Raw genomic sequence first — 27982 nt, forward strand, 5'->3', positions numbered from 1 at the left:
ATCTACCCACCTCCTTCATATATGCCTTCTCTTATATTGACATGAATGAATAGCCTGTTTCTTCTAGCTACAGCCAATACCTTCCATTTGTGCTTTATAGCCCTCCTATTCAAATATATCTCTGAAGTTTTTCTTCCGTCTATTTCCTACTCATCATTTTTCTGTCTCTACTAAATCATCCCCATCATCAAACAAACATTTTACTTCTCCTCATGGGAGGTGGAATTAATGGTGTTGGTGTGGGTTCCTTAGATGTTACTTCTCCTCTAGCTACCAGCACATTTCTCTTCTTTATTTTACAGCAGAATTCCTTCAAAGGTTTGTCGGTACCTACTGACTTCAGTTTGTCTTCTCTTACTGTCTTTTGAACCCACTGTAGTCAGGCTTTTGTTTGACCATTCTCTGCTGGAACTGCTTTTTCTAAGGTCAGCACCAATACTGACTTCCACTTCACTAAATCCAGAGGCCAGTTCTCAACTTACTAAATTTTATAAGGAATAAATGAATATGTAAATGATCAAGGGTGGGGGTGGGTAGGAAAGTTTGCTGAGCAGACTAAAAACTATCATATTACTTCTATTAAGGGAAATCTAAATAGTAGTAGTCTGGAATGGTGAAAAGGAAAAGGGAGAAAGCAATAATATAGAGGTGCTTTAGAGGTAACTAGTGTCACCAGTTTTTCATGGATTCTTCTGGAATATTCTGTAAATATACAAATGAATTGATTAACCTTTCTTTAGTTTTCTTTAAGTGCTCAAAACTACAGAATAGTTGAAAGATCAATACAGTGATAACCTGCCTTTCCCTCATGTAGATTTACCAACTGTTAACATCCTGCCACACTCACTTTGTCTCTCAGTATTACCCAGACTTCCTTCCTTCACCACATGAAAGTAGGCTGCGCATAATATGATATTACAGATATTGCTTCATCCCTAAATCTTCAGCATGTACGTATCTCCTAAGGAAATGCTTTTTTTAAAAAAATGCATGAATTCATACTAGCCACCACCGCATGGTTCTTCCTTACCTTCTCCTGTTATGTACTTATATTTCTTTTCTCTTGCTGTGAAACTCCTGGTTCCCAATAACATCAGTATATTTACTTATTTGTTCTATCTTATAGCATACTCCCAAATATAGTTACTACACCATTACCATCACCAATAACAAACCTACAAGGTACAGTTCAAGGGATTTTTATACTTCTTTTGTCCTTAGACTCTGTCTTATATAGGATACTTTATTCAGAAATTCCTTCAATTCGATTTTCAGTATGGTTGTATTATCAATTTGACATATAGCTAGTATCTTTTGTATTCAGTTTTAACATTTGCTTTTAAATTCTTTTTATTTAACTTGGTTTTTTAATGTGTAAAACATTTACATGGTTCAGTAGTCAGAACTGTCTAAAAAGTTACACTTAGAAGTCTTACTTCCATCTCTGACTCCTCCCCCTAATTTATACCCTCACCCCCTTTAGTTAGTCATATGTTACTTTCTGGTGTATCTTTCCCATTTGTCTTTCTGCAATAAGAAATAAATGCCATTATTCTTATTTATCCTTCTTTCTTATACAAAATATAGCATCCAATATAATGTATGTATTTTTGCATCTTGATTTTTTTCAATTAATATAATCTATAAATCATCTCTTATCAATTCAGAGTTCCTTCTCACTTTTCTTTTTAATAGCTTCATTGAACTCCACTGTTTGCATATGCTGTTACTTATTCAGCAAGCTTTGACGTTGTTGCAAATATTTGGCTGTTTTTAGAATACTGTAGTGAATAACTTTGTCCAAGTATTTTTCAGTTTATGCAAGTGTATCTTCATGATAACCTTCTAGAAGAGGGATTATTAAATCAAAGGGAAAATACATGTATAATTTTGTTAGATATTGCCCAGTGCCCTCCGTAGTAGTTGGACCATATTGCTCTCCCATCAGCACAAAGTATGAGAGTGTCTTTTTTCCACAACCTTGCTCAACAGTTGTATGTTGTCAAGTTTTTCATTTGTTTGTTTGCTTGAAGATTTTAGCCTTTACTTTGAGTGAAATGAAAAGCCTTTAGAGGGTTTTGAGCAGAGGAGTTATGTATTCTGGTTTATGTTTTTAATAGGATAATTTTATTTGCTCTTTTGAAGATAGACTGAAGTCAGGGCAAGAGCAGAGGCAGGAAGACATTGATAATCCCAGCCTATATCAGCTACCACTATAATGTTTGCCAAATGGTGAATGTCTATTTCTTTCATTCCTTCTATATTTCATTAATTGGTGTTAGAGCTTGATAAAAAACTTTCCCTTTATATGTATATATGTATTTCATTATGGACTGATTGATTCCTATTTGAATCAGTTGTAAGTTGACACTCTCATTTTATTTTGATGATCAGATTTTCCCATATTTGACCAGTGGGAGTCCAGACAAATTGGCTCCTTTGTCCTTTTGACATGTTCCCATCATTTCTTTACTTTCTGAGCATTTCTTTACTTTCTGACACAACATGATTTTTCAGGCTTATCTTGCACTTTCCCGATCTCAACTCTGGAATCACCTATTTCTTGAAGGAGCTGTTTGGTGGACTTCATTTAGTTGAGGACGGTATTCAGTAACTAAAGATCTAGGCACTTTGAGCCCTCAATTTTGGGGTTTGTTCATATGAAACTTATTCCTACAAAGGGCAGGCTAAACCTACTTAAAATTAGACCTATGAATCACCCCTAGAGAACCTCTTTTTTTGCTCAGATGTGACCTCTCTCCCTCTCAGCCAACACGACAGGCAAACTCATTGCCCTCCCCCTCTCTATGTGGACATGACTCCAGGGGTTAGACCTTCCTGGCAATGTGGAACAGAAATCCTAGAATGAGCTGGGACTCAGCATTGAGGGATTGTGAAGACCTTCTAGACCAAAAAGGGGAAGAGTGAAATGAAACAAATAAAGTGTCAGTGGCTAAGAGATTTCAAACAGAGTTGAGAGATTATCCTGGAGGTTATTCTTACACATTATATAGATATCACCTTTTTAGTTAAGGTATATTGGGGAGGCTGGAGGCAAGTGCCTCAAAATGTAGAGCTGTGTTCCAGTAGCCATGCTTCTTGAAGATGATTGTATAATGATATAGCTTCCACAGTGTGACTTTGTGATTGTGAAAACCTTGTGTCTGATGCTCCTTTTATCTACCTTATGGACAAATGAGTAAAACATAATGGATTAAAAATAAATAAATAATAGGGGGAACAAATGTTAAAATAAATTTAGTAGATTGAAATGCTAGTGATCAGTGAAAGGGAGTGATAAAGGGTATGAAACAAAAAGGGGAAGCAAAAGCTAAAATATATTGGGTAGATGGAAATAATAGCAATCAATGAGAGGGAGGGATTAGGGGTATGGTATGTGTGAGTTTTTTTCTTTTTATTTCTTTTTCTGAATTGATGCAAATGTTCTGAGAAATGATCATAGTGATGAATATACAACTATGTGATGATCCTGTGAGTTATTAACTATACACCAAGAATGGAATGATCATATCGTAAGGATGTTTGTGTTTGTATGTTGTTATGTTTAAAAAAAAAAATCTAAGCTCTCAGTGTTTTCATTGCTACTAAAATGTTACTGCTTTTGAGACCTCTCAGCAGACAGAACTAGGAAGTGTAAGTCTTTGTATGTGTAGGCACATATGCCAACATCTATAACTATGTCTCTATCAATATGTGTATATATATTTTTAAAATATGAGTTCATACTAATACTTCCAATTTTAATTCTACATGTTAGGGTTCTTTTGGTCTTCTCCCTTTCTATATTTGTAAATCCTATTTCAGATAATGAGAAACCCGGCTTCAGTTATTTTAAATATATTTAATCATTTCCTCAATCAGCTAACTTATTTGTTCAGTGTAATTGCTCTCCTAACCACTCAGGCTGCCTCTTCCACCTGCCGCTCTGAGCCCTCTCCCACCACTCCATTTTCTTGATGGCTAGGGCCATGGCACCCCCACCACTGGGCAGCTCTCTCTCTTGCACCATCCTGCTTCTTTGGACACCTGGTACCATGCCACACATGACATTGTGCAACACCCTGTCATGCTCGTTGCTCTGCCTCCTCAGAGGTTGACATTTCTGTGCTGGGAGATATAGGGCAGAAGACAAAAAATGGGATGGAAAAGAAAAATGGGAAAGAAGGGAACAGAAAGCTGCATTACAGATATATACATACATTTTTAACAGAGTAAAAAGGCAGCTGCCTTTATTCTCAGAATGCAGGTGCTAGAGAGGGGCAGGATGTGAGGATCTCGTGGCTGGAAGGGCCCTGCAGCAGCTCCCTCATCAGCTGTCACTGGGCATGCACATCCCCTGGAGAGGTTCTCAGCTATCAGTGGGCCAAACCTGAGGCTCAGGATAGTCCCCCTCCTCAGCCGCCCCAGTCTGCCTCTCCCTCAGTTCTGGTGTGCCCTTGGAAGCTGACTGCTCCCTCACCTGGGTCTAAGGATGCCCTCACCTAACATACTTTGAAGACAGATATGACAGGATTTGCTAGTGGATTGGATATGGAGAGTGAGGAAGAGAAGTAAACAGTGACTCCAGGGTTTTTGGCCTGAGCAACTGAGAGAATGGAGTTGCCATTAACTGAGTTAAGGATGAAGCAGTAGGAGGTTTGGGGGGTGATCATGAGCTCAGCTTTAGATGAGATAAGTTTGAGATGCCTTTTTTAGACATCCAAGAGTATATGTCTAGTACTCGGTTGTATACATGCATCTTTTTTTTTGGCTGGGTGTACTTAATTGATGGTATATGACAAGGTACGGCTCTCAGCCCTTCCCCTTCTTCAGGAGTCTGAGATGGAAGCTGTGGAGGATGGGTGATTCTCTATGTTGGGGGATAGAGTTGGGCTAGGACTCCCCAGCAGCTGACTGTCTCTTCTGCTCATGCTGTTGCTGGGGCTGGTGGTCCAGGAGGCTCTTACTCCTTGGAGGCCACGTAGACATAAAGTCCACTGACCTTTTGCTATAGCCACATTCATTGTCATACCAGGGAATGAGCTTGACAAAGTGGTTGTTGAGGGCAGTGGCAGCCGCAACGTCAAAAGTGGAGGAATGGATGTCATTGTTAAAGTTGTAAGAGACAACCTGGTCTTCAGTGTAGGCCAGGGTGCCCTTTTGGGGGGCTTTCTGATGCCTGCTTGACTACCTTCTTGATGTCATCGTATTTGGCTGCTTTCTTCAGTCGGCAGATCAGATCCAGGATGGACACATTCATTGGGGGTGGGGAAATGGAAGGCCATGTCAGTGAGCTTTCTATTCAGCTCCAGGATGACCTTGCCCACTGCCTTGACTGCTCCAGTAGATACAGAGATGATGTTTGGGCAGCTCCACGCTGTCAACTCACATTTTCCTTGAGGGACCATCCACAGTCTGGGTGGCAGTGATGGCATGGATGGTGGTCATGATACCCTCTACGAGGCCAGAGTTGTCATGGATGACCTTGGTCAGGAGGCCAGGCAGTTGGTGGTGTAGGAAGCATTGTAATAATCTTGAAGGAGTTGTAATACTTCTCAAGGTTCATGCCCATCACAAACATGGGGCATTGGCTAATGGGGCAGAGATGATGACTCTTTTGGTGCCACCCTCCAGGTGAACCCTAGCCTTCTCCAGGGTCATGAAGACATCAGTGGGCTCCACAGCATCTTCAGAACCAGCATCACCCCATTTGATGTTGGTGGGATCTTGCTCCTGGAAGATAGTAACAGGATTCCCATTGATGATAAGCTTCCTGTTCTCAACCTTGTTTGTGCCTTTGAACTTCTATGAGTGGAATCATTTTGGAACATTTAGACCATGTGGTTGAGGTCAATGAAAGGGTCATTGATGGCAACAACCTGTACTTTGTTGGAGTTTACAGCAGCCCTGGTGACCAGGCACCCAATACAGCCAAATCCTTTTATTGAGATGTGACTGTCTGTCAGTCAGGGAGGAGTAGAGTGTGTGTGCATACCATTCTGAGATGTGGTTTGGAGAAGTGTATTTGGGAATCTATGGCACATAGATGCTTTTAAAAGCTGTGAGCTCAGCTGAGATACAAAGGGAGTGAAAATAGATTGAAAAGTTTTTGCTGAACCCAGGGACAATTTAGTATTAGGGAGATGAGAAGGAGCCAACAGGGTAGGATCAGCTGGTGAGGTGGGAGGAAAAGTTGGCAAGTGGGGTATTTTGGAAGCTAAGTGAAGAATACAATTCAATTGATATGAAAGGATCAACTGTGCCAAATACTGCTGACAGGTCAAATAAGATGAAAACTGTGTATTTACCATTGAATTTCACAATGTGGAGGTCATTAGAGACATTGATTGCAGTGTTATGTGTTGGGAGAGCTTGATTGGAAAAGGTTCAAGAAAGAATGAGAGGAATGGAATGAGAGATACTTGTTTGGAGAACTTTTTCAAGGAGTTTCAGCCTATAAATAAGGTACATAGCCACAGTTATCCACTAACATGTTTTGTTATTTATTTATTTTTTTTTTGGTTTTGCAGCTGAATTTAAGGTAGTCGTTTCCTGATAGTTGTACGAATGACATGCCATTAATGATACATATAAATTTTTTTGCTGTGTACTATTTTGATTTAGGTTGGAGAAATGTATCTGTCATTGGCCAAGTTAATAATAGAATGGCAGGGTAGTTTCTATTCATGTGGGGTGTGGAAATCACCAGGGCAGTTTCAGTGCCTTGATAATAGCTAGGCAGCTCAAAAGAGAGGCTAAATTCAGAGAATGCTTCAAAGTTCCTAAAGTTCTAAAAGTGTTAGAAAAAATAGAAACTTTGCAGATTTACAGTAAGCAGCATTTTTGGCCTTGTTACCTTTGTGACCTTGCTCTACAAAAGGTGTTCAGTCCAGTCTATTGAAGAATATTTTCTGCGTCTATATATTTCTTATTTTATAGTGAAACTTCTTTAGGAAACAGATACAGTTAGATTTGCTGTAATGTAGTTCATAGTTTAGGTGAGTGAGTTCTTTATTGATTAGATAGAAAATTTGTGGTACCCTTAACTTAAGGTATGGATAGTCCCCTCCTGTCACAACTGCTGATCAACCATATTACTTTTTCTGCTGAACTTAGATGTAACCTCAGGAGTCTTTTCATTAATGTTCCAGAAAGTCACTACTAATTAGTCCAGCATGGTATATATATGAAACCTGTTTTTTAATCCCCGGTAGAAGTGTTTAGTTCACAAGATAAAAATTATGTAAAAACCAATACATCAATTAGAAATCAGGTATGATTTGGTTGCCAAACACACTGTTAGAATTATCAATAATAATAATGGCTAATGAGAAATGCTAAGAGTTGCCATAGGATACAGTGCTGATTGTTTTGTCAAAACACTGAAATAACAGTTGATCATTATTGTTTTCTTCTGTCCAAAGATTCTGCCTTATTTGCTGAACTTGGTTATATTATGGACACTGAGTTACGACTGGATGCAGTAAGTGAAGCTTATGTAAGTATTTAGTAGCAGAGAAATACTGAATAATGTGACAATTAATCTTGTTTCTAATTATTGCAAAAAAGATTTCAGGACAACAGATTTAAGTTTTAACAACTTTTACTGTTAAATATGAACGTTGATATCTATTTTATAGTCAGTAAATATAGGATTGTAGAAATTGCATTGGTCTTGGTATGAGACAGATTGACTTTGGCTCCGGAGTGGATGACCTTGGAAAAGTTGCTTAACTTCCTACTTACTTGTCTTTTTCAGACATTTTGCTGCTTAAGGGAAAAAGTGTTGTGTTAAGGGGTGTGTGTGAGGAAGGAAGAGGAGATATGGACCCAGTTAAATAGAACTTACATCTTTCTTTTTAAAAGTTATGTATCCTTAGTATAGAAAGCTCTGAAAATTAGATTTGTCCCTACTTTCTGCTTTTGGTGGCTAGAAGCCTGTTTAAAAGCTATTATTATAACTCTTTTGAGTTCTCAAAAATACCATAAATTTTTCTTTTTTTTCCTTGATTAATACAAATGAAGCTGTTTGGCCTGTAGAACTCTTATTTTGTCTTATTCTTTAATGAATGAGGTGCTGTTTTACTTGGGAAGTAATTCAGATAAGCAGTGATTTTATATGAACATCAGTTATGTTGAATATTTATCACTTTTATCATTTTAAAGCTCTGTTACCCTGAGTATAAAAATATGTAGTGTTTGCTAAGTGATTTTTCAGACCATCTTCAAAGAATGATTTAGCAGTTCTTTTACTGTGACTCAATAGAATAGAGTAAAACACATGAAATCTTTTTATATCAGTGCATGAGATTTTAATGGTTTTATTTAATATGTAAGATGCATTAGAATGTGGTCTGTTGATTAAATAAATTGGTTTGAGATAGTTTGGTTGCCTAAGTAATTGATATATTTTCATACTCGATAGAGCCTTAAACCATCAAGAGATGGTATGGTAAATTTGAAAGATTCAAGTAAATATAGTTCTTATTGGACAACCTAACATCTTTTGTGTTACTATACAAAACCACTTGGCATTTCAGTTCCTTAGTTTTTCTGTTTTAAAATGAAAGAATTGATTGGATGATCTCTGAGAGCCCTTTTTAGATTTGACATTGTGTCACTCTTCCACACAGTGGTAAAATTTCCTGTTAGTTATTGAATAGGTAGAGTATATAAGTGCCAGAATGTTTCACTTTACATGCAATGGGCCTGTTAGATTTCGAACTAGATGAAATTTTTATGCTGTAAAGTTGTGTGACTTTTTTGGCTGATGATTGAGTCAGATGGATCCTTGAAGCAGGCCATGTCCGCATATTAAAAAATATTGCTAGCACTCAGGCAAGCATCACTGCTAACTTTACTCAGACTAAGAAAGCTTAAAGATTTTTTTGTTGTTGAAAGTATTTTTTGGTGTATAGCTTCCAATAAAAAAAAAAGTGATGGAGATTGATTTAAAATGGGTTCTTTTATTACTTAAATAGCTTTTTATTTCGTGTGAATGTCCACATATTCTTTTTATAAAGAAAATCTTTATTCAATTAGGAATGATATGGTAAGTACATAATTTTCCTTCTCCTGGACTTCTTTGTTGGCACTTATCAATAAAAATAAACCACATAGTAGACATTTTGAAATGATTATATTATTCTAGAAATTATTAACAAATGATCAATAATTGCTAACTTGATCTTTGCTTTTTTGTTGCTGTTTTATTATCTGACACATTAAGTTAATCTTGATTGCATTTTTATTTAATTGCATTGTTTATATATTAAGTTTACTTCTGTTCTTCTCTCTTATAAACCCAAAGACTTTAAAACAGTACCGTTTGGTACCATCTTGATCTCACACTCACATGAAGGCTCTGAAACCATGTGGTAGTTCCTTATATGTTTATATAATATAAGGGGGTGATGCAGAGAATCCAAAATATGCTTATCTTTAGGTATAAAAATTATCACTTAGATGAAAAGGAGCTAATGGAGACCCTCCAATAAATTTTTTTTAACTTTTTTTATTAATTAAAAAAAATTAACAAAGAAAACATTAGGATATCATTTCATTCTACATATACAATCAGTAATTCTTAATATCATCATATAGTTGCATATTCATCATTTCTTAGAACATTTGCATTGATTTAGAAAAAGAAATAAAAAGATAACAGAAAAAGAAATAAAATGATAACAGAGAAAAAAAAAAGATTATACATACCATACCCCTTACCCCTTGCTTTCATTTACCACTAGCATTTCAAACTAAATTTATTTTAACATTTGTTCCCCGTATTATTTATTTTTATTCCATATGTTCTACTCTTCTGTTGATATAGTAGCTAAAAGGAGCATCAGACACAAGGTTTTCACATTCACAGAGTCTCATTGTGAAAGCTATATCATTGTTCAATCATCATCAAGAAACATAGCTACTGGAACACAGCTCCACATTTTCAGGCAGTTCCCTCCAGCCTCTCCGCTACATCTTAAACAACAAGGTGATATCTACTTAATGCATAAGAGTAACCTCCAGGATAACCTCTCAACTCTGTTTGGAATCTCTCAGCCATTGACATTTAGTCTCATTTTACTCTTCCCCCTTTGGTCGAGAAGGTTCTCTCAATCCCTTGATGTTAATTCTCAGCTCATTCTAGGGTTTTTCTCAGTCCCTTGATGCTGAGTCTCAGCTCATTCCAGGATCTCTGTCCCACGTTGCCAGGAAGGTCCACATCCCTGGGAGTCATGTCCCACGCAGAGAAGGGGAGGGTGGTGAGACTGCTTGTCATGTTGGCTGGAGAGAGAGGCCACATCTGAGCAACAAAAGAGGCTCCCTTGTGGGTGACTCTTAGGCTTAAATTTTAAGTAGACTTGACCTATCCTTTGTGAGGTTAAGTTTCATATGAACAAACCCCAAGATTGGAGGCTCTGCCTGTAGTTTTGGTTGTCCACACTGCTTGTGAGAATATCAAGAATTCAACTTGGGGAAGTTGAATTTCTCCCCACTCTCACCATTCCCTGAAGGGGGCTTGCAAATACTTTTCCAGTCACTGATCATTCACTCTGGGATTCATCAGGGCATGACTCTGGGCAAACCAACAAAATCTCATGTCCTACCTGAGATTCCAAGTACTTATGACATTCAATCAGACTATCTACATGAGTTATATTAGGAAATGCTCTAGTCAAAATATAAATTTTGTAACAAATAAACGTTTTTTGCTTTAGTCTCACACATAAGGTGACATTTTAAAGTATTAATTCCCATCTATTTTCAACACCCTGCAATAATGATATTCCTTTGTTCTTCCTCATGCAAAAATATTTTTAAAATTTGTACATTGTACATTTCACTATTATTATACACTCTAGGCATTCCTAGATTATATCATCTTGATCTTTACCATCTATCTTTCTTTCTGATTTCATTTATGTCCCCAGCCCTCCTCCCTCTGTCATTCTCACATGCAGTTTCATTCAGTGTTTTAACATAATTACATTACAGTTAGGTAGTATTGTGCTGTCCATTTCTGAGTTTTTATATTCAGTCCTGTTGCACAATCTGTATCCCTTCAGCTCCAATTACCCAATATCTCACCCTATTTCTATCTCCTGATGGTCTCTGTTACCAAGGAAATATTCCAAGTTTATTCACTAATGCCAGTTCATATCAGTGAGACCATACAGTATTTGTCCTTTTGTTTCTGGCTAATCACACTCAACATAATGTCCTTAAGGTCCATTCATGTTGTTACATACTTCATAACTTTATTCTGTCTTACAGTTGCATAATATTCCATCTTATGTAAATGTCACAGATTGTTTAGTCAACTGTCTGTTGATGGACATTTTGGCTGTTACCATCTCTTGGTAATTGTTAATAATGCTGCTATAAACATTGGTGTGTAAATGTCCATTTGTGTCCTTGGCCTCGTGTCCTTTGAGTAGAGGCAGCATATAGATGGGTTCTGTTTTTTAATCCATTCTGCCAGACTACGTCTTTTGATTGGAGAGTTTAATCCATTAACATTCAGTGTTATTACTGCATGGGTAGTACTTTCTTCTACTATTTTGCCTTCTGGATTTTATATGTCATATCTAATTTTCCTTCTTTTTACCTTTACTCTTAGTCTTCCTTTCTACACTCTTCTCCACACCTCTCTCTTCTGTCTTTGTATCTGTCTCTAGTGTTCCCTTTAGTATTTCTTGAAGAGCTGGTCTCTTGGTCACAAATTCTCTCAGTGATTTTTTGTCTGAAAATGTTTTAATTTCTCCCTCATTTTTGAAGGACAGTTTTGCTGGATATAAAATTCTTGGTTGGCAGTTTTTCTCTTTTAATAATATAAATATATTATCCCACTCTCTTCTTGCCTCCATGGTTTCTGCTGAGAGATCTGTGCATAGTCTTATTGGGCTTCCCTTGTATGTGATGGATTGCTTTTCTCTTGCTGCTTTCAAGATCCTCTCTTTCTCTTTGACCTCTGACATTCTGATTATTAAATGTCTTGAGTACGTCCATTTGGATCTATTCTCTTTGGGGTATGCTGCACTTCTTGGATCTGTAATTTTAAGTCTCTCCTAAGAGTTGGGAAATTTTCAGTGATAATTTCCTCCATTAGTTTTTCTCCTCCTTTTCCCTTCTCTTCTCCTTCTGGGACACCCACAACATGTATATTCGTGCACTTCATATTGTCTTTCAATTCCCTGAGTCCCTGCTCATATTTTTCCTTTTTTTTCCCTGCAGTTTCTGTTTCTTGTCGGATTTCAGATGTTCCGTCCTCCAGTTTTGAAATCCTATGTTCTGTCTCTTGAAATCTACCATTGTAGGTTTTCATTGTTTTTTTCATCTCTTCTACTGTGTCTTTCATTCCCATAAGTTCTGTGATTTGTTTTTTCAGACTTTCAGTTTCTTCTTTTTGTTCTTTCCTTGCCTTCTTTATATCTTCCCTCAGTTCATTGATTTGGTTTTTGATGAGGTTTTCCATGTCTGTTCGTGCATTCTGAATTAATTGTTTCAGCTCCTGTATGTCATTTGAATTGTTGGTTCCTTTGACTGGGCCATATCTTCAATTTTCCTAGTGTGATTTGTTATTTTTTGCTGGCATCTAGGCATTTAATTACCTTAATTAGTTTATTCTGGAGATTGCTTTCACTTCTTTTACCTAGGGTTTTTTGCTGGATGAATTTGTTGTCTATCTGTTCTTTGACATTCAGTTCAGCTTTATCTGGACCTTTAGGTTAAGTTTTGTTTAACAGAGGAGAATTTTTCAGTTCTTGCTTTCTTGTTTCTTGCCCTGCTTGTGTGGTGCCTTCCCCCCAACACACACACACTTAGGAGGATCTACTTAGATATTATATACCCCAGCCAAATTTTCCCAGACCAAACTGGCCTCCTATCAGGAGGAAAGAGTCACCTGCGTCAGTTTTCCCTGAGGGTGAGACCCAGCAGGTTGAAAGCCTTTCCTGTGAAGTCTCTGGACTCTGTTTTTCTTATCCTGCCCTGTGTGTGGTGCTTGTCTGACTGCAGGTCCCACCAGCATAAGATGATGCAGTACCTTTAACTTTGGCAGACTCTCCCTGCTGGGGGCGTGGTGGAGACAGAGGAGAGGTTGTAGGCTGGTTTTAATGGCTTCAAATTACCAAGCCCTGGTGTCTGAATTCCTTGATGGAGGGATTCCACCTAGGTGGGGCTTCACCCCTCCCCTGGGGAAGGCATAGCCTCCAGACAAGCCGCCAAAAGAGCTCACTTCTGCCTATGCCTGGGGCAGTTGCAGCCTGAAAAGTTCTGCCACTGCATCCAGAGGCAATCAAGCCTTTGTAGATACACAGCCACAAAAACCTCTGTTTCCTTCTTTTTTTTCCCCCTTTTTCTGTCAGTCCTGCCCCCTTGGTGCCAGGGCAAAAATGAACAACCTCCGCTTTGATCAGTTTCACCTAAGCTGTGGGCCCATTTTTAGTAGTCAGAATTTGTTAATTAGTTCCACAATTGGCGTTTGATTGTGCCCAGTCCCTGCTGCTGGTGAAGTCCTTTCCTTTCCCCTCTGGGAAGTGGCCTGTGGGGGAGGGGTGCTGGCCACCGCAGCTTTGGGAACACGGTTCGGGGGGGTGCTTGCAGCCGGTCCAGCTGTTCCAGACTGGGGTACACTGTGTGTCTGGTCACTGACGTGGCCCCAGGAGCTGTTCTGTACTTTTTCTGGTTATTTAATAGTTGTTCTGGAGGACGAACTAAAATGCGCACGTTGTTAAGCCGCCATCTTGACCCGGAACTCCCCCTTCCACTAAATTTGTTGACCCTTGTTTGAGACACTAAGTTTTATCTTCTATGATTAAAAAAGATTATTAATAAAAATAATATCTGTTTATTTTAGAAATTTGAAAAATACAGAAGAGTAGACAAAAGAAGAAAATTACCCATATTCTCATGGATCTTTTCCTTCTCTCATAACCATTTTTAATATTTTGGCATATTTGAAGGTTCCGTTAAAGTCTCTTTATGATTCCTGCATGTCTTTTAGATGCATCTGTATTCTTTCCATTCTATATACAGATGTTATGAATAGGCATTTGTTTTTACTTGTTTTTCTTAATGGTGATGGGAAAACTTATTTTGCTTGTTCACCCTTAGGACACACATTTTGTGACTCTTGTGGTAAGTTGCCAAAAGAAAATAATGAAGCTGACTAAATCTTAAAGGTGTTGAACCCATTTCTTCATTCCTAGTTGTCGCTGCTGTGTTCCAAATAATTGAATTGGTTTATCACTAAACTACCTAAGATACATTCTCAAAATGAACTGGTTGTTTTAAAAATTCTTTTTACTGGGTTGGGTAATAGCAATTATTTTATTTATGGAAAGTTGTGTTTGATTTCAAGATTTATTTATTTTATTCTACTAATATTCTTTTGTTGATTTGAAACCTATAGGAAACCAATTTTGATAATCTTGATTTTGATTTGGATTTGATGCCTTGGGACTCAGACATTTGGAATATCAACAACCAATTCTGTACAGGTAATGACGTGTTTCATTGGTAAAAGTTTTAAATGGATTCATTTATATTTTTGCAGCTTGGTAATACTCAAAATTAGGAGGGATTATTTGGTTACTTTGGTAGGTTAAAAGCTTCTGGGGACTAGGTATCCTTATAGTATATAAGTAAATTTCTGACCAAAATGGATGTAAAGACTCATAGTTGTATTTCAGTAGCATAATGAATGACTAAAAACGTCATATCAGAAATAGAGCTGCTGATTTTAAAGTATAAGTAGTATCTCTTTAAGAGATTTACCTATTTGGGAACCAGATAGTGTTGCATGATCAGAGGAAGGAAGCTTGGGTTACCAGAAGCCAGGAGCTCGGAGGAAAGTCCCATGTATGTGACACACAAACTTCTGAGGAGGAGATAGTGCCTGGCTAATGCTAGTAGCTTTAAGGAGGGCCTGCTGAGGTGTGGTTTGGGTGTGTTGAAAGAAGCTGGAACCTTGGACAAACTGCTGCTGAGGTGAAGCTGACAGGAGAATGAAGAAAGCCCTTCTCTCTTTCACCTACCTTCTAGCATCCTTCTAGTATCCCCTACTGACAGAACCTAAAAGGAAGCTAGGCGGGAAATGTATTAATAATTTGCATCACAGACTATCGGAAGTAAATTTGGAGTTGTGAGACAATGGTTAAATACTAGCTCTTTCACCATCTAAATTGCAAACCTCCCCAACCCTGCACTTCATATTCTCCTTCAATTTATATATTGTCTTGCTTGTTGCTTTGCTCTTCCCATAAAATGTGGGCTCCACAGGTCAGTGTACTGGTAACTATTTTTGTGTAACAAACTACTGTAAACTTTAGTGGCTTAAAAGAGTAATCATTTTATTATGCTCATGGAATTTATAGGTCAGGAGTTTGGACAGGGTGCATCAGAGATCTTGTCTCTCCATGATATCCAGACTTCAACTGGGAAGATTTCTTGATGGCTAGAGGTGACTTGACGTTTAGGGCTAGAATCATCTTGAGATTTCTTCACTTCCATGTTTGGCACTGGGCTGGAATGTTTTGAAGACTAGGACTGACAACCGCAGTTGTCTCTTGGCCTCTCTATGAAGCTTGGTTTCCTCACAGCATAGTATTCTCAGGGTAGTTGGACTTTATGAGCATGCTTGACGCTGCATTGCTTAATGTGAGCCAGCCTGGAATTCACACATTGCCAATTTAATATTGTGTTGACTGAAGGAGTCACAAGCCCACCCAGATTTAAGGTGAAGGGGAGTAAATATTCCTTCTTGATCCAGAAGTGGTAAAAGTCACATCATGGATCATGAGAGATAGTAGATATTTTGCAGCTGACTTTGGAAAACACAGTCTGCTGTAGAAATTGTTCTCTTATATATACCCCATTCCCTGTTAGTTTTTGACACTTGGGACCACTGCCTGGTACACAGTTGCTCAGTAAATTTTTATTGAGTAAACTTTTTTAATAGTTCAAAAGATATGAACATTTTTATGAGTTTTAATTATACTGTCAGAAATGCTTTCAAAAGAATTCTTTTTTTATTTTTAAAAATTTGTTGAATCTTTTTTTTTTGCATATAGTATAATATGAAAAAGGTACAAACATCTATAGAATAGAAAAATATCTCTTTCCCCCCTTGCTCCTCAGCCAACAAATTCTACTTTCCAAAGGCAACCACTGTTACCGGTTTCTTATGTTTATCCTTCCACGGAATCAGTGCAGATATACGCATGTACATGCATATAAACATATATAATTTATTACACAGATGGAAGCATTCTATGTACAATGTTAAGCATCTTGAATTTTTCACCTAATGATATGTTTTGGTGACTTTAGCTTCCATATTTGAATGAAATTTTTTTATTAAAGCAGTTGTAGTGTTACAGAAGAATCATGCAGAAAGTAGAGTTCCTCACTCACACACACACTTTTCCCTATTACCATTTTGTGTTAATGCAGTACCTTGTAACAAATAATGGAGCAATATTAATCTTGACTAAATTTTAAGAGTAGATTTACCTTCTTGTTCATTTTAATCTGCATTTATATTGTCTAGTGGGAAAATTTTTACTTCATTTTTTTCAGTTAAAGATATTAAAGCAGAACTTCAGCCACCGCTTTCTCCAGCCTCCTCAAGTTGTTCAGTTTCATCCCCTCAGTCAGTAGACTCTTACTCTTCAACTCAGCATGTTCCTGTAAGTAACCAGTATTTTAAAATAATTTTGATTATAGTGTTTTTTAGGAAGTATGTATGTGGGGGAAGTTAATATTTATTAAGTGCTTACTATCAGCCAGGTACTTTAGAGTTATCATCTCATTTATTTTCAGAAAATTGAGCCTAGAGAAAGGGCCTTGTGGGAAGTACAAAGTTTCTAGTCTTTTTGACTTTTCCCTCTTTCCCCTCCCTCTTGCCTTCAAAAATGCATTCTGTTCTGTTTCATCACACTTTACTAGTATCCAGTATTTTCTGGTTTATTGTCTTATTGTCTGCCCCCTTGCCATCCTTCCTAATAGAATATACATTCTTTGAGGACATGGAAGAATGTAAGATGGTCTGTTTTTGTAACTCCTGCACCATTGAACCGAGATCAGCCTTTTCAATTCAGGATTGCCATGCACAATCCCTTTGTAGAGAATTCAAATTCAGTGATTTCAGAGTTGTCCAAGAAAAAGATTTGACTACTAGATGGCAGTAACACACAAGATATTTATTGTAATGATGTTTTGAAAGGTTTGCATAAGAGGGGAAGTCCCTCACAGCAGGACACCTTCCAGAAGACAAAGAGCCACCAGGGGGAGGGAAGCTGGGCAAGGGGAAACCCCCAAACTCTTTGGGGAGAGAAGAAAGGAAGGGTGGGCAGTGCTTACATGTTTAGATGAGGGTACAGGGTCAGCACAGGGGGAGCCTCTGGTCCTCAGAGCTCTGTGGGGCTGATGCAGTGTGGGGCCTTATAAATGCAAGGTCTTCTCCGTTGAGAGAAGAGTTTCATGAGGAATACCTAGTAGGCTAACTCTAAATGGCTAAAAAATGGTTTATTTGGACCATTTTTAAAACAGGTGGATGTGTAAGAATATGAGTTTAGCACCAGCAGACTTGCTAGTGGACCTAGGCTGTTTTAAAGAAGTAAACAACACACAGGGCCACTTCACAGAGCCGTCTTTGGCTCATTTATATTATACTCTTGAATGGGCGAAGCCTGGTAGCTCCTTCCTTAAGAATGTTTCTGCTCTCTTCCCGGAGGCCAGTAACTTAGCAGAATTTAGGTACTTTTGGAACGGGGAAAGGGAAAAATATAAGAAGAAAAGTTCAAATGAACTTTCCAGTATATTATTCTGCCATAAACTGAGATATCTTCATTCCTTCCATTTCTTTATCTGGTCTGTTACTAAATCCTGGTGATTCCATTAACTTAATAATAGCTTTAGGATTCTTCATTTTACCCTGCAGGCTGTCATCATCTCACCTGGATTAAGTTATAGGATTTTAAATGGACTCTCTGCCTCCCCACTTCCCAGTCCTTAGCAGAGGTGTCTTCTAAAAGAGAGATCTGCCATAATCACAATTTTCACTCTGTCAGTCCTTTTTTTTTTTCTTTTTAAAACTTTTTAATGACTTCCTATCCCTTACACGGATGAAATTCAAATTCCTAATGTACTATACCCTGCATGATCTGGCCTCTGCTTACCTTTCTAGTCTTGTTTCTTGCTGTCCTTTTCCACCTTAAAAACACATTCCCCTTATCTTTAGCTTTGTGAGAGCTTCTGCTAAAGAATTTCTAAACTTTATACCTTTAGCAACTGTCTCAGGCACTGTTCCAAACACTAGCAATAAGCCATAACAGTGAGATTTCTGCTCTTACATTTTTAGGTTTTTGTGTGGTCTTCCTTTTCTCTGAAATAGCCCCATTTTTCCTTCACTTGGAAACTTCTCCTCATTTTTTAAGATGCAGTTCAAAATCACTTTCTTTCCAATGCTTTTCTCTGATTGTCACTAGTGGAAATTCTCTGTGGTATCCAATTTATCCAAATTATTTAATTTTTAAAACTTCATTTAATTTTGAAGTCCGAAGTGTAATAAGGTATTTTTAAAGAAGCTTGCCTTTTCCACCCTTACAGAAAAGGTAGCATACTGTATACCCTGTTCTATAACTTGCTTTTTTTTAACTTAGCGGTATATCTTAGCGATATCTCCGATTTCAGTGTATTGAATCCTCATTCATTTTTATAATTACATAGTGTTCTAGTATGTGGATATACATACTTTATTCAATAGTTTCCTTATTAATGAACATTTATAGTATTTTCAGTCTTTTCTGGACTCAACCTAATGCTGTAGTAAATCACCTTGTATATATGTTACTTCATATTTTTGCCTGTATATCTTTGAGATATATTCTGAGTAGTGGGATTGCTGAGGCCAGGGTAAATACATGTATACCTTTTACTAGATATTCCTTAATTTCCCACTTTAATGAAGATTATACAGTTTTGCATCCTCACTGGTAATAGGTAAGAGGGTCTGTTTTCCCATCATCACTACACAGTGTGTTTTGTTTTTATATTTCTTTTATTATGTGTGGTTGAGCATCTTTTCATATGTATCCTGCGTTTAAATTTCTTTGTGAACTGTCAGTTCAAACTTTTTGCCCATTTTTCTATTGGGTCATGCTGTCTTTTCTCCTCATTTTTTTATTTTTAATTTTTTAGATACACTTCTGTATTGGGTTATTAGGCCTTCATTTGTGAAATAAGTTGCAAATATTTTTCTTCATTTGTCATCTGTCTTTTAGCGTTATATATGGTATTTATCTTCCCTAGGCATATTTTTAATATCATAGTCAAATTGTCTATCTTTTCTCTTATTACATTTTTTTTTTTGGTCATTCAGAGGAGGGTTTTTACCACTTATAGGATATAAAAGAATTACATTTCTTGCTTATATTAGTTTTTTATTTGAAATGATCTCACACTTATAGACGTGTTGCAAGCCCATTACAAAGAGCCTTTTTTCCTGAATCATTTGAAAGTAAGTTGCCAAACTGATGCCCTATTATCTCCAAATACTTTGCTGTCTGTGTCATACAAGCAAGAATATTTCTTATGTAGCCACATTTTTAACTATCAAACACAGGAAATAAACACTGGCATTTTAATTTCATCCTGTTCTCAACTCCAATTTAGACTGTGCCAATTGTCTCAAAGATGTCTGTTAGACTAGCAAAAGAACCCAGTATAGAATCACATATTGCATTTGGTTGTCTTATTTCTTTAATCTCCTTTAGTCTAAAACTAGCTCTTTTGTTCTTCCTTGACTTTCATTGCCTTGGCACTTTGGGAAATTAGGAGCTAGTTATTTTGTAAAATTCCTCTCAGTTGGGTTTGTCAGATGTTTCCTCAGGATTAGATTCAGGTTCTCTACCTATGACAGGAATATCACAGATGTGACAGTGTTCATTTCCTTATATGAGGAGGCTTGTAATTTCAATTTGTCATATTATTGATATTGTTTACTTTGACCTTTTGATTAATGTGGTCTGCCAGGCTATTCCATTGTAAAGTAACATTTTCTCCCTTTTAAACATTTTGTAAGAGGGATTTAAAAAAACAAATCCTATTCCTAATCAGATTTTAAATTTATTCATGTATTTGTTTATACATGTTCTCGTTTGCAAGATGCTGGAATGCAATATACCAAAAATGGGATGACTTTTTAAAAAAAGGGAATTTATTAAGTTGCAAGTTTTTCAATTCTAAGGCATGAAATGACCAAATTAAACCAAATCTATAAAAATTTCCAAATTAAGGCACCAATAAGAGGTTACCTTCACTCAGGAAAGGCCGGTGAAGTTCAGGGTTTCTCTCTCAACTGGAAGGGCACATGGTGAACATGGTGATGTCTGCTAGCTTTCTCTCCAGGCTTCTTGTTTCATGAGGCATCCTCAGGGGCTCATCTCCAAAGGTCTTTGGCTGTGTGAGTGTTGCATGAAAGGCAACGTGATATTTTTGGCCACTTAGTTTGTAGGCTTGGATTTGCAGACAACACAGACTTCAGTGGTATAAAAACAGAATTTATTGGGAAAGTAATTAAAAGAAAGTAATTAAAAATAAGGCATAGTTACATCATCAGATAAGATAGCACCAACACCTGAGGAAGAGTGCTGGGGAATCCTGGAGACAGCATTTACAAGGTCTGACTGGACAAGTCCCGAGAAAAGCATGGATAAGATTCTGTTGTAGTTTGCTAGCTGCTGGAATGCAATATATCAGAAACATAATGGCTTTTAAAAAGGTAAATTTAATAAGTTGTTAGTTTACAGTTCTAAGTCTGAGAAAATGTCCAAATTGAGGCTAGGCTATGAAAATGTCCAAGTTAAGGCATCCAGGGAAAGACACCTTGGTTCAAGAAGGCCAGTGAAGTTCAGGGTTTCTCTCTCAGGTGGAAGGGCACATGGCGAGCACAGCATCATCTGCTAGCTTTCTCTCCTGGTTTCCGGTTTCATGAAGCATCCCGGGAGGCATTTTCCTTCTTTTATCTCCAATGGTCGTTCACTGGCTCCTGGACTCTCTGCTTCATGGTGCTGCAGCAGTCTCTGCTCTCTCGAATCTCCTTCATTCTCCAAAATGTTTCCTCTTTTATAGGACTCCAGAAACTTATCAAGACCCACCCAAATGGGTGGAGACATGTCATCACCTAATCCAGCATAACAACCACTCTTGATTAAATCACATCTCCAGGGAGATGATCTAATTACAGATTCAAACATACAGTATTGAATAGGGATTATTCTGCCTTTATGAAATGGGATTTAGATTAAAACATGGCTTTTCTAGGGGACATACATCCTTTCAAACCAGCACATTCCACCCTCTGGACCCTAAAAATGACGTGTTTTCCCCAAGTACGAAGTACATTCATTCCATAACAATATCAGAGAACCTTAAACCATTTCAGTAATATTACAAATACAATACAAGGTTAAAACCAGTATAAAATCTCAAAGTTAGTTACAAGCATGGTCTGTTCTAAGGCGAAATTATCCTCTGGCTTTGGGCCTTTATTTGCTGCCAGTATGCAAAGGAGGAACAATAATAGGATATATATATATATATATATATTTCCATAGGGAGGAAGAAACACAGAGGTCATTGGACACATAGAGTTTCAAAAACCCTAAGGGCAAAGTCCATTAGATTTCAAAGTCTGAGAGTCATTTTTGGGGGGGCTTCTGAAAGCGGCAGTCCCAACCTTTCCAAAGGCCTACACAGAGGCCTGCCTCTCTCTGAACGCAACCTTGGGAGACATTGGGGAGACCACCTTTTTCTTGGCTCCACCCTCTCCAGGCATTGGGGCTGTACTCGAGCTCTCTGCCATCTCTGGGGCACACACTCAACCTCTCCATGTGGTGGTAGCCAGGCTCTCCATAAACCCCAAGGAATGTGCTTCACCCTCTCCAAGGCCTGAGGCGGCATGACTCTTCCACTGCAACGAGGTGAAAGGCCCATGTTCTGCCTTTGGGGGAAACTCATCCTCTTTATGGGCTTGGATGGGTCTACTCTCCTGGCCTGAGGCTTCTTGACTTCAGACCTCAGCCTCCATGATTCTGCCTCTGAAGTTATTTTTCCTCCAATGTGTCCCTTCTCTGAACCCCCCAGTCCAGACTGGTAGTGGCTCTGTTCATACAGGTCCCACAGCACTCTCGTTGGCTTTCTATGCAGTAGACTTGGATCATGCCCATCAGACATAAGGAGTTTCCACAAATCCTTCCTGGATAACTCCATGTCCGATCCTGGCTTTCTCTGAAATGGCTGACTGGTGTCACATCTGGCCAAATCCTCACATGGAGCACTATTCTGTGCGGTCTCCCTTCCTGGAAGCCTAGAATTTTCCAGGACATCAATTTCTGGTTTCTTTGTACCCAAGAGTTCAGTTTTCAGCTTATCTCTCTCCTGTTGATTTCACTATAAACTGTGAGGAGAAACCAGGCTGTACTTTCGAGATTTAATTTGGAGATTTAATTTGGAAATATCCAAGTTCATGGCTTTTAAAATCAGTCTTCCAGCCAAAGCCACCCATCAATTTTGCCAGATTGTCTGCTATTTTAAAACAAAGATCACCTTTCTTCCAGTTTGCAATAACACATGCCTCATTTCTGTCTAAAGCCTGGCCAGAGGTAACTTTAGAGTCCACATATCTACCAACAGTCTCTTCATAGCATTCCAGGCCTTCTCTGTCAAGCTTCTCACAACTCTTCTACAATCTTCCCCTTATCCATTTAAAAAGCCATTCCAATGTGTTTGGTATTTGTAAACCACAGCAGCAGCATCCTGCTCTCCGGTACCAAAATCTGTTCTAGTTTGCTAGCTGCTAGAATGCAGTATACCAGAAACAGAATGGCTTTTAAAAAGGGGAATTTAATAAGTTGCTAGTTTACAGTTCTAAAGCTGAGAAAAAATCCAAATTAAGGCTAGGCTATGAAAATGTCCAAGTTAAGGTATTCAGGGAAAGATGCCTTGGTTCACGAAGGCTGATAAAGTTCAGGGTTTCTCTCTCAGGTGGAAGGGCACATGGTGAGCATAGCATCATCTGCTAGCTTTCTCTCCTGGTTTCCAGTTTCATGAGCCTCCCCTGGAGGTGTTTTCCTTCTTTTATCTCCAATGGTCACTGGCTCCTGGACTCTGCTTCATGGTGCCGCAGCAGTCTCTGCTCTCTCGAATCGCCTTCATTCTCCAAAATGTTTCCTCTTTTGTAGAACTCCAGAAACTTATCAAGACCCACCCAAATGGGTGGAGACATGTCATCACCTAATCCAGCTTAACGACCACTCTTGATTAAATCACATCTCCAGGAAGATGATCTAATTACAGATTCAAACATACAGTATTGAATAGGGATTATTCTGCCTTTATGAAATGAGATTTAGATTAAAACATGGCTTTTCTAGGGGATATGCATCCTTTCAAACCAGCACAGATTCTCTCTCTCTCTCTCCCTCCCATGAGGTTCTCCTTCTTCTTCTTCCTCTAACTGCTTGCATGTAGTTTGTATGGTATCTTTACACAGTAGTGGCCTAGTTCCAATTAGCTTACATGACCAGGCCCAGTTTAGTCCTCTGGGAAATGGCTAGGGACTGAGAGGAGCTTCCTAGAACCTAGATATCTTTATCAAAATATGTCTCCTAGGAGGATAGTCAGTCCTCCCAGCTGGAGTGCACATTTCAACAGTTTATTACCAAGGTCACCCAATAGCAGCATCAAGTGAACAGAGCAGACTCTACAGATTTATCTTTCCCTTACAGTGGGCTCTGTGGTTCTCGTGGCTCTCTTTAATGTTTCCTCTTTTAAAGGATTCCAGTAAACTAGTCAAGACCCACCTGGAAAGAGTGGAGTCACATCTCCCTCTAATCAAAGGTTAATTTGGGTGTGGTGATAATCTAATCAAGTTTCTGACGGACAGTACTGAATAGGGATTAACAGATATGGCTGCCTCCACAAAATGGATCAGGATTAAAACATGGCTTTCTAAAGTACATAATCTTTTCAGACCAGCACATACAGTATGGGTTTAAGATTTCCTATTTTATTTAACAGGCTATAATCCATTACTATAATTACTTAATCTCTTATATTACCCCAGATTTGGCCAGTAGGAGTCCCTTCATGCTAGCTCCTATGTCCATTTTTTTTTTAAATTAGAGAAGTTTTAGGTTTACAGAAAAATCATGGAGAAAATATAGTTCCCATGTACACTCCCTGTTATTAACACTGTGCACTAGTGTGGTTCATTTGTTAGAGTTGATGAAAGAATATTATTATATTTGCAGTATTAACCGTTGTCCGTGGTTTACATTAGGGTTCCATTTTTGTGTTATATATTTTAACATGTCCCCGTAGGACTGATACTCTGCAGCAGGTTGTACTCCATGTGCTGTCCTTACCCTGATTGGGCTCAGGCATTTCACACCAGGCCACCATTTCCTCTATGTGGACATCATCACCCCCCCACCCCCACCCCGCTGACTCTCCACACTGGCTTGCCCTGTATGAGAACATCCTCCCTACCCAATTCCACCCCTTGGACTTTAACACCCCACCAGGCAACCTCTCTGCATGGATGCTGGTCTTGCCTTAACTTTAGGATCATATTATTCAGGAGGAACTTCCGGGAAGATGGCCAAATAGAGTAGCTCCAGATTAGCTGTGCTCCAAGGAAAAATTAGAGAAGGGACAGGAAGGTGACTGGGGTGGCAATTTGGGAGTGTGCCTGACATGGGAGAGCCTTCATAGGGCACCCTGGTTGCAGAGGCCGAGGAACTGAGAGGCAGAAAGCTGGAACCTGGCCCTTACCAGCACAGCCCCGTGACTGGTGATTCACCCCACACCCCACATACCCGAACCCAGTCACCCGCTCCCATTCCCCATGCTCCAGGTGTTCCCACCCTATCAGCTTCCGGTGCACTTAGCTGCCCCACATCCCCACCCCAACTGCAGCTCAGCCTACCTCTCCTGCACCCCTCGGGAACACTACCTCCCCCTTCCTGTTCCCTGCAGGCTGTTGTAAGTGCATAAGGGCTGTGGGACTGAACTCATTACCCAAGCTACTCCTGCCCACCTGCCCATAGTATTGCACAGCCTCACCCTGCCCCTCCTGAGCTCTGCGCATCAACTCATGGCATTCCTAGGCCCACGTGTGCACACGGGCCCCCAATCACATCATTCAGCTCTGGGAACCGTACTTTACAGCAGTCCTAAAACTGCACCTGTGCATAGCCCTTAGCCTCACTTCCCAGCTCTAAGAAAGTGCCAACCTGCACAACCAAGTCACATCTGCCCCCAATCCACGAAGGCATAACGCCAACCTGTGGCCACAGCTCTATGTATGCGCACAAAGGGCCCCATGTCTAAGACCAGCACACAACAGGCCTACGCCTCCAGACTGGTGCACTGGCACAGCTACATCCTTCCTGGCCTCTGGGCGTTAATGTTCATGAGCCTCAGCATAACATCCCCAAACTGCGCCTATACCTGCCCTGAAACAAATCACTGCACTGAATGTGCCACCCCTTGCCCTGCTCCCTGCTGTACAACCGTCCCACAAACACAAGGCCTTAGACTACTGAAAGAAATCAACTCCCAAAGTAAATCAATCAAGATATTTACATGCCACGAAGACAGCAGAAGATCACACAGAATATCACAATGTAGACAGATATATCCTGCCTAATGACCAGAGGAGACACAGACGTTGGAACAACTAATCAAAGATGTTCATTCAACTCTACTTAATAAAATAAGTGGGATAGCAAATGACATAAAGTAGATCAAGAAGATAGTAGAAGGGCACAAAGAGGAATTTGGAAGAATTAATAGAAAAATAGCAGAAATCACAGAGATTAAAGACTCTTTGACCAAATAAAAAACATATTAGAGGCACACAGCACCAGATTTGAAGAGACAGAAAAAAGAATAAGTGATATAGAGGACAGAATAACTGACTTGGAAGACTCAAAACAGCAAATGGCAAAAAAGATGGAAAAAATTCAATTGGATCTCAGGGAAATGATAGAAAAAACGAAGTGCACAAATATAAGAATCATTGGTGTCCCAGAAGGAAAAGAGAGGAATAAAGGACTAGGAAGAGTAATTGAGGATATAATGGGGAAAAGCTTCCCAACCCTCATAAAGGACATAAATAAACAAGTCAAAGAAGCCCAACAAACTCCAAACAGAATAAATCCAAATAGGTTTTCCCCAAGACACATACTAATCAGTCTGTTAAATGTTGAAGAGAAGCAGAAAATCCTGAAAATGGCAAGAGAAAAACATGCTACTTACTACATACACGTGAAACCAAATAAGATTGAGTTCAGACTACTTACCTAGTACCCTGGAGACGAGAGGGCAGTGGTATGATATATTCAAAATCCTGAAAGAGAAAGACTTCCAGCCAAGAATTCTGTACCCAGCCAAATTGTCCTTCAAAACCGAAGGAGCCAAATTAAAGTTTTCACAGACAAAGAAGTCCTGAAAGAATTTGTCAATAAGAGACCGGCCCTACAAGAAATACTAAAAGGAATTCTGCCAGCTGAAAAAAAAAAAAAAGACAGGAAAGGGAGGTCTGGAGGGGGGCACAGAATTGAAGAATACCACTAAGGGTAATTTAAAGAATACAGAGAGAAAGAGGGAAAAGAATATATAGATCTGAGAAATAAAAAAGGTAAGATGATGGACTCAAGAAATGCCTTTTCAGTAATAACTTTGAATGTTCATAAACTAAACTTTCCAATTAAAAATACAGATTGGCAGAATGAATTAAGAAGCATAAACCAGCTATATGCTGCTTACAAGAGACTCATCTTAGATACAAGGATACAAATAGGTTGAAAGTGAAAGGATGGGAAAAGATTTTCCACGCAGATAGTAACCAAAAGAAAGCAGGAGTAGCTATACTAATATTGGACAAAATAGACTTTACATGTAAAGACATCATAAGAGACAAAGAAGGACACTATATACAAATTAAAAGATCAATTCACTAAGAAGATATAACAATCATAAATGTTTTTGCTCCCAATCGAGGAGCTCCAAAGTACATAAGACAGAAACTGGCAAAACTGAAGGGAGTGATAGCTGTTTCAACAATAATAGTAGGAGACTTCAATACACTACTCTCCTCTATAGATAGGACAACCAGACAGAAGATTAATAAGGAAATGGAGAAATTAAATAACTTGATATGTGAATTAAACCTAACAGACACATATAGGTCATTGCACCCCAACACACATGAATATACATTCTTCTCTAGTGCTCATGGAACATTCTCCATGATAGATTATATGCTGGGGCACAAAACAGGTCTTTATAATTTTAAAAATTATATAAATTTAAAAACATTGAAATTATTCAAAGCACTTTCTCTGATCACAGTGGGATGAAGCTGGATCTCAGTAACCACCGAAGAATGAGAAAATCCACAAATATATGGTGATTAAATAACACACTCTTAAATAATGAGTGGGTCAAAGAAGAAATGTCTAGAGAAATCAGTAGCTATCTGGAGGTGAAAGAAAATGAGAATACAACTTATCAGAACTTATGGGATGCAGCAAAGGCTGTGCTGAGAGGGAAATTTATTGCCCTAAATGCTTATATTAAAAAACAAGAAAGAGCAAAAATTGAGGATTTGACAGCACACCAGGAGGAACTTGAGAAAGAACAGCAAACTAACCCCAAAGCAAATAGGAGAAAAGAAATATCAAAGATTAAAGCAGAGATAAATGAATGGGAGAACAAAAGTACAATAGAAAGTATCAATAAAACCAATTGGTTCTTTGACAAAATCAATAAAATTGATGGGCCACTAGCAAGACTGACAAAGAAGAAAAGAGAAAGGATGCAAATAAAGTCAGAAATGAGAAGGGGTGCATTACCACAGACTCTGAGGAAATAAAAGAAATCATAAGAGGATACTATGAACAACTAT

At 38.6% G+C, this 27982-nt stretch overlaps 1 protein-coding gene across 5 annotated transcripts in view; it reads left to right on the plus strand.

Moving 5' to 3' along the window:
• The window catches only part of ATF6 (activating transcription factor 6), a 276390-nt gene that overhangs the window by 3509 nt on the left and 244899 nt on the right, over positions 1–27982 (plus strand). For 4 of the 5 annotated variants that reach the window (XM_077156699.1, XM_077156700.1, XM_077156703.1 and 1 more), the window contains exons 2-4: positions 7425–7498; positions 14417–14504; positions 16585–16694. In XM_077156699.1, coding sequence (XP_077012814.1) covers positions 7425–7498; positions 14417–14504; positions 16585–16694 — 272 coding nt within the window. The remainder of the gene's footprint in view (positions 1–7424; positions 7499–14416; positions 14505–16584; positions 16695–27982) is intronic. The other variant, XM_077156701.1, reaches the window with a different exon arrangement.

This window comes from Tamandua tetradactyla, chromosome 4 (assembly GCF_023851605.1).
Source record: "Tamandua tetradactyla isolate mTamTet1 chromosome 4, mTamTet1.pri, whole genome shotgun sequence".
Taxonomy (NCBI): domain Eukaryota; kingdom Metazoa; phylum Chordata; class Mammalia; order Pilosa; family Myrmecophagidae; genus Tamandua; species Tamandua tetradactyla.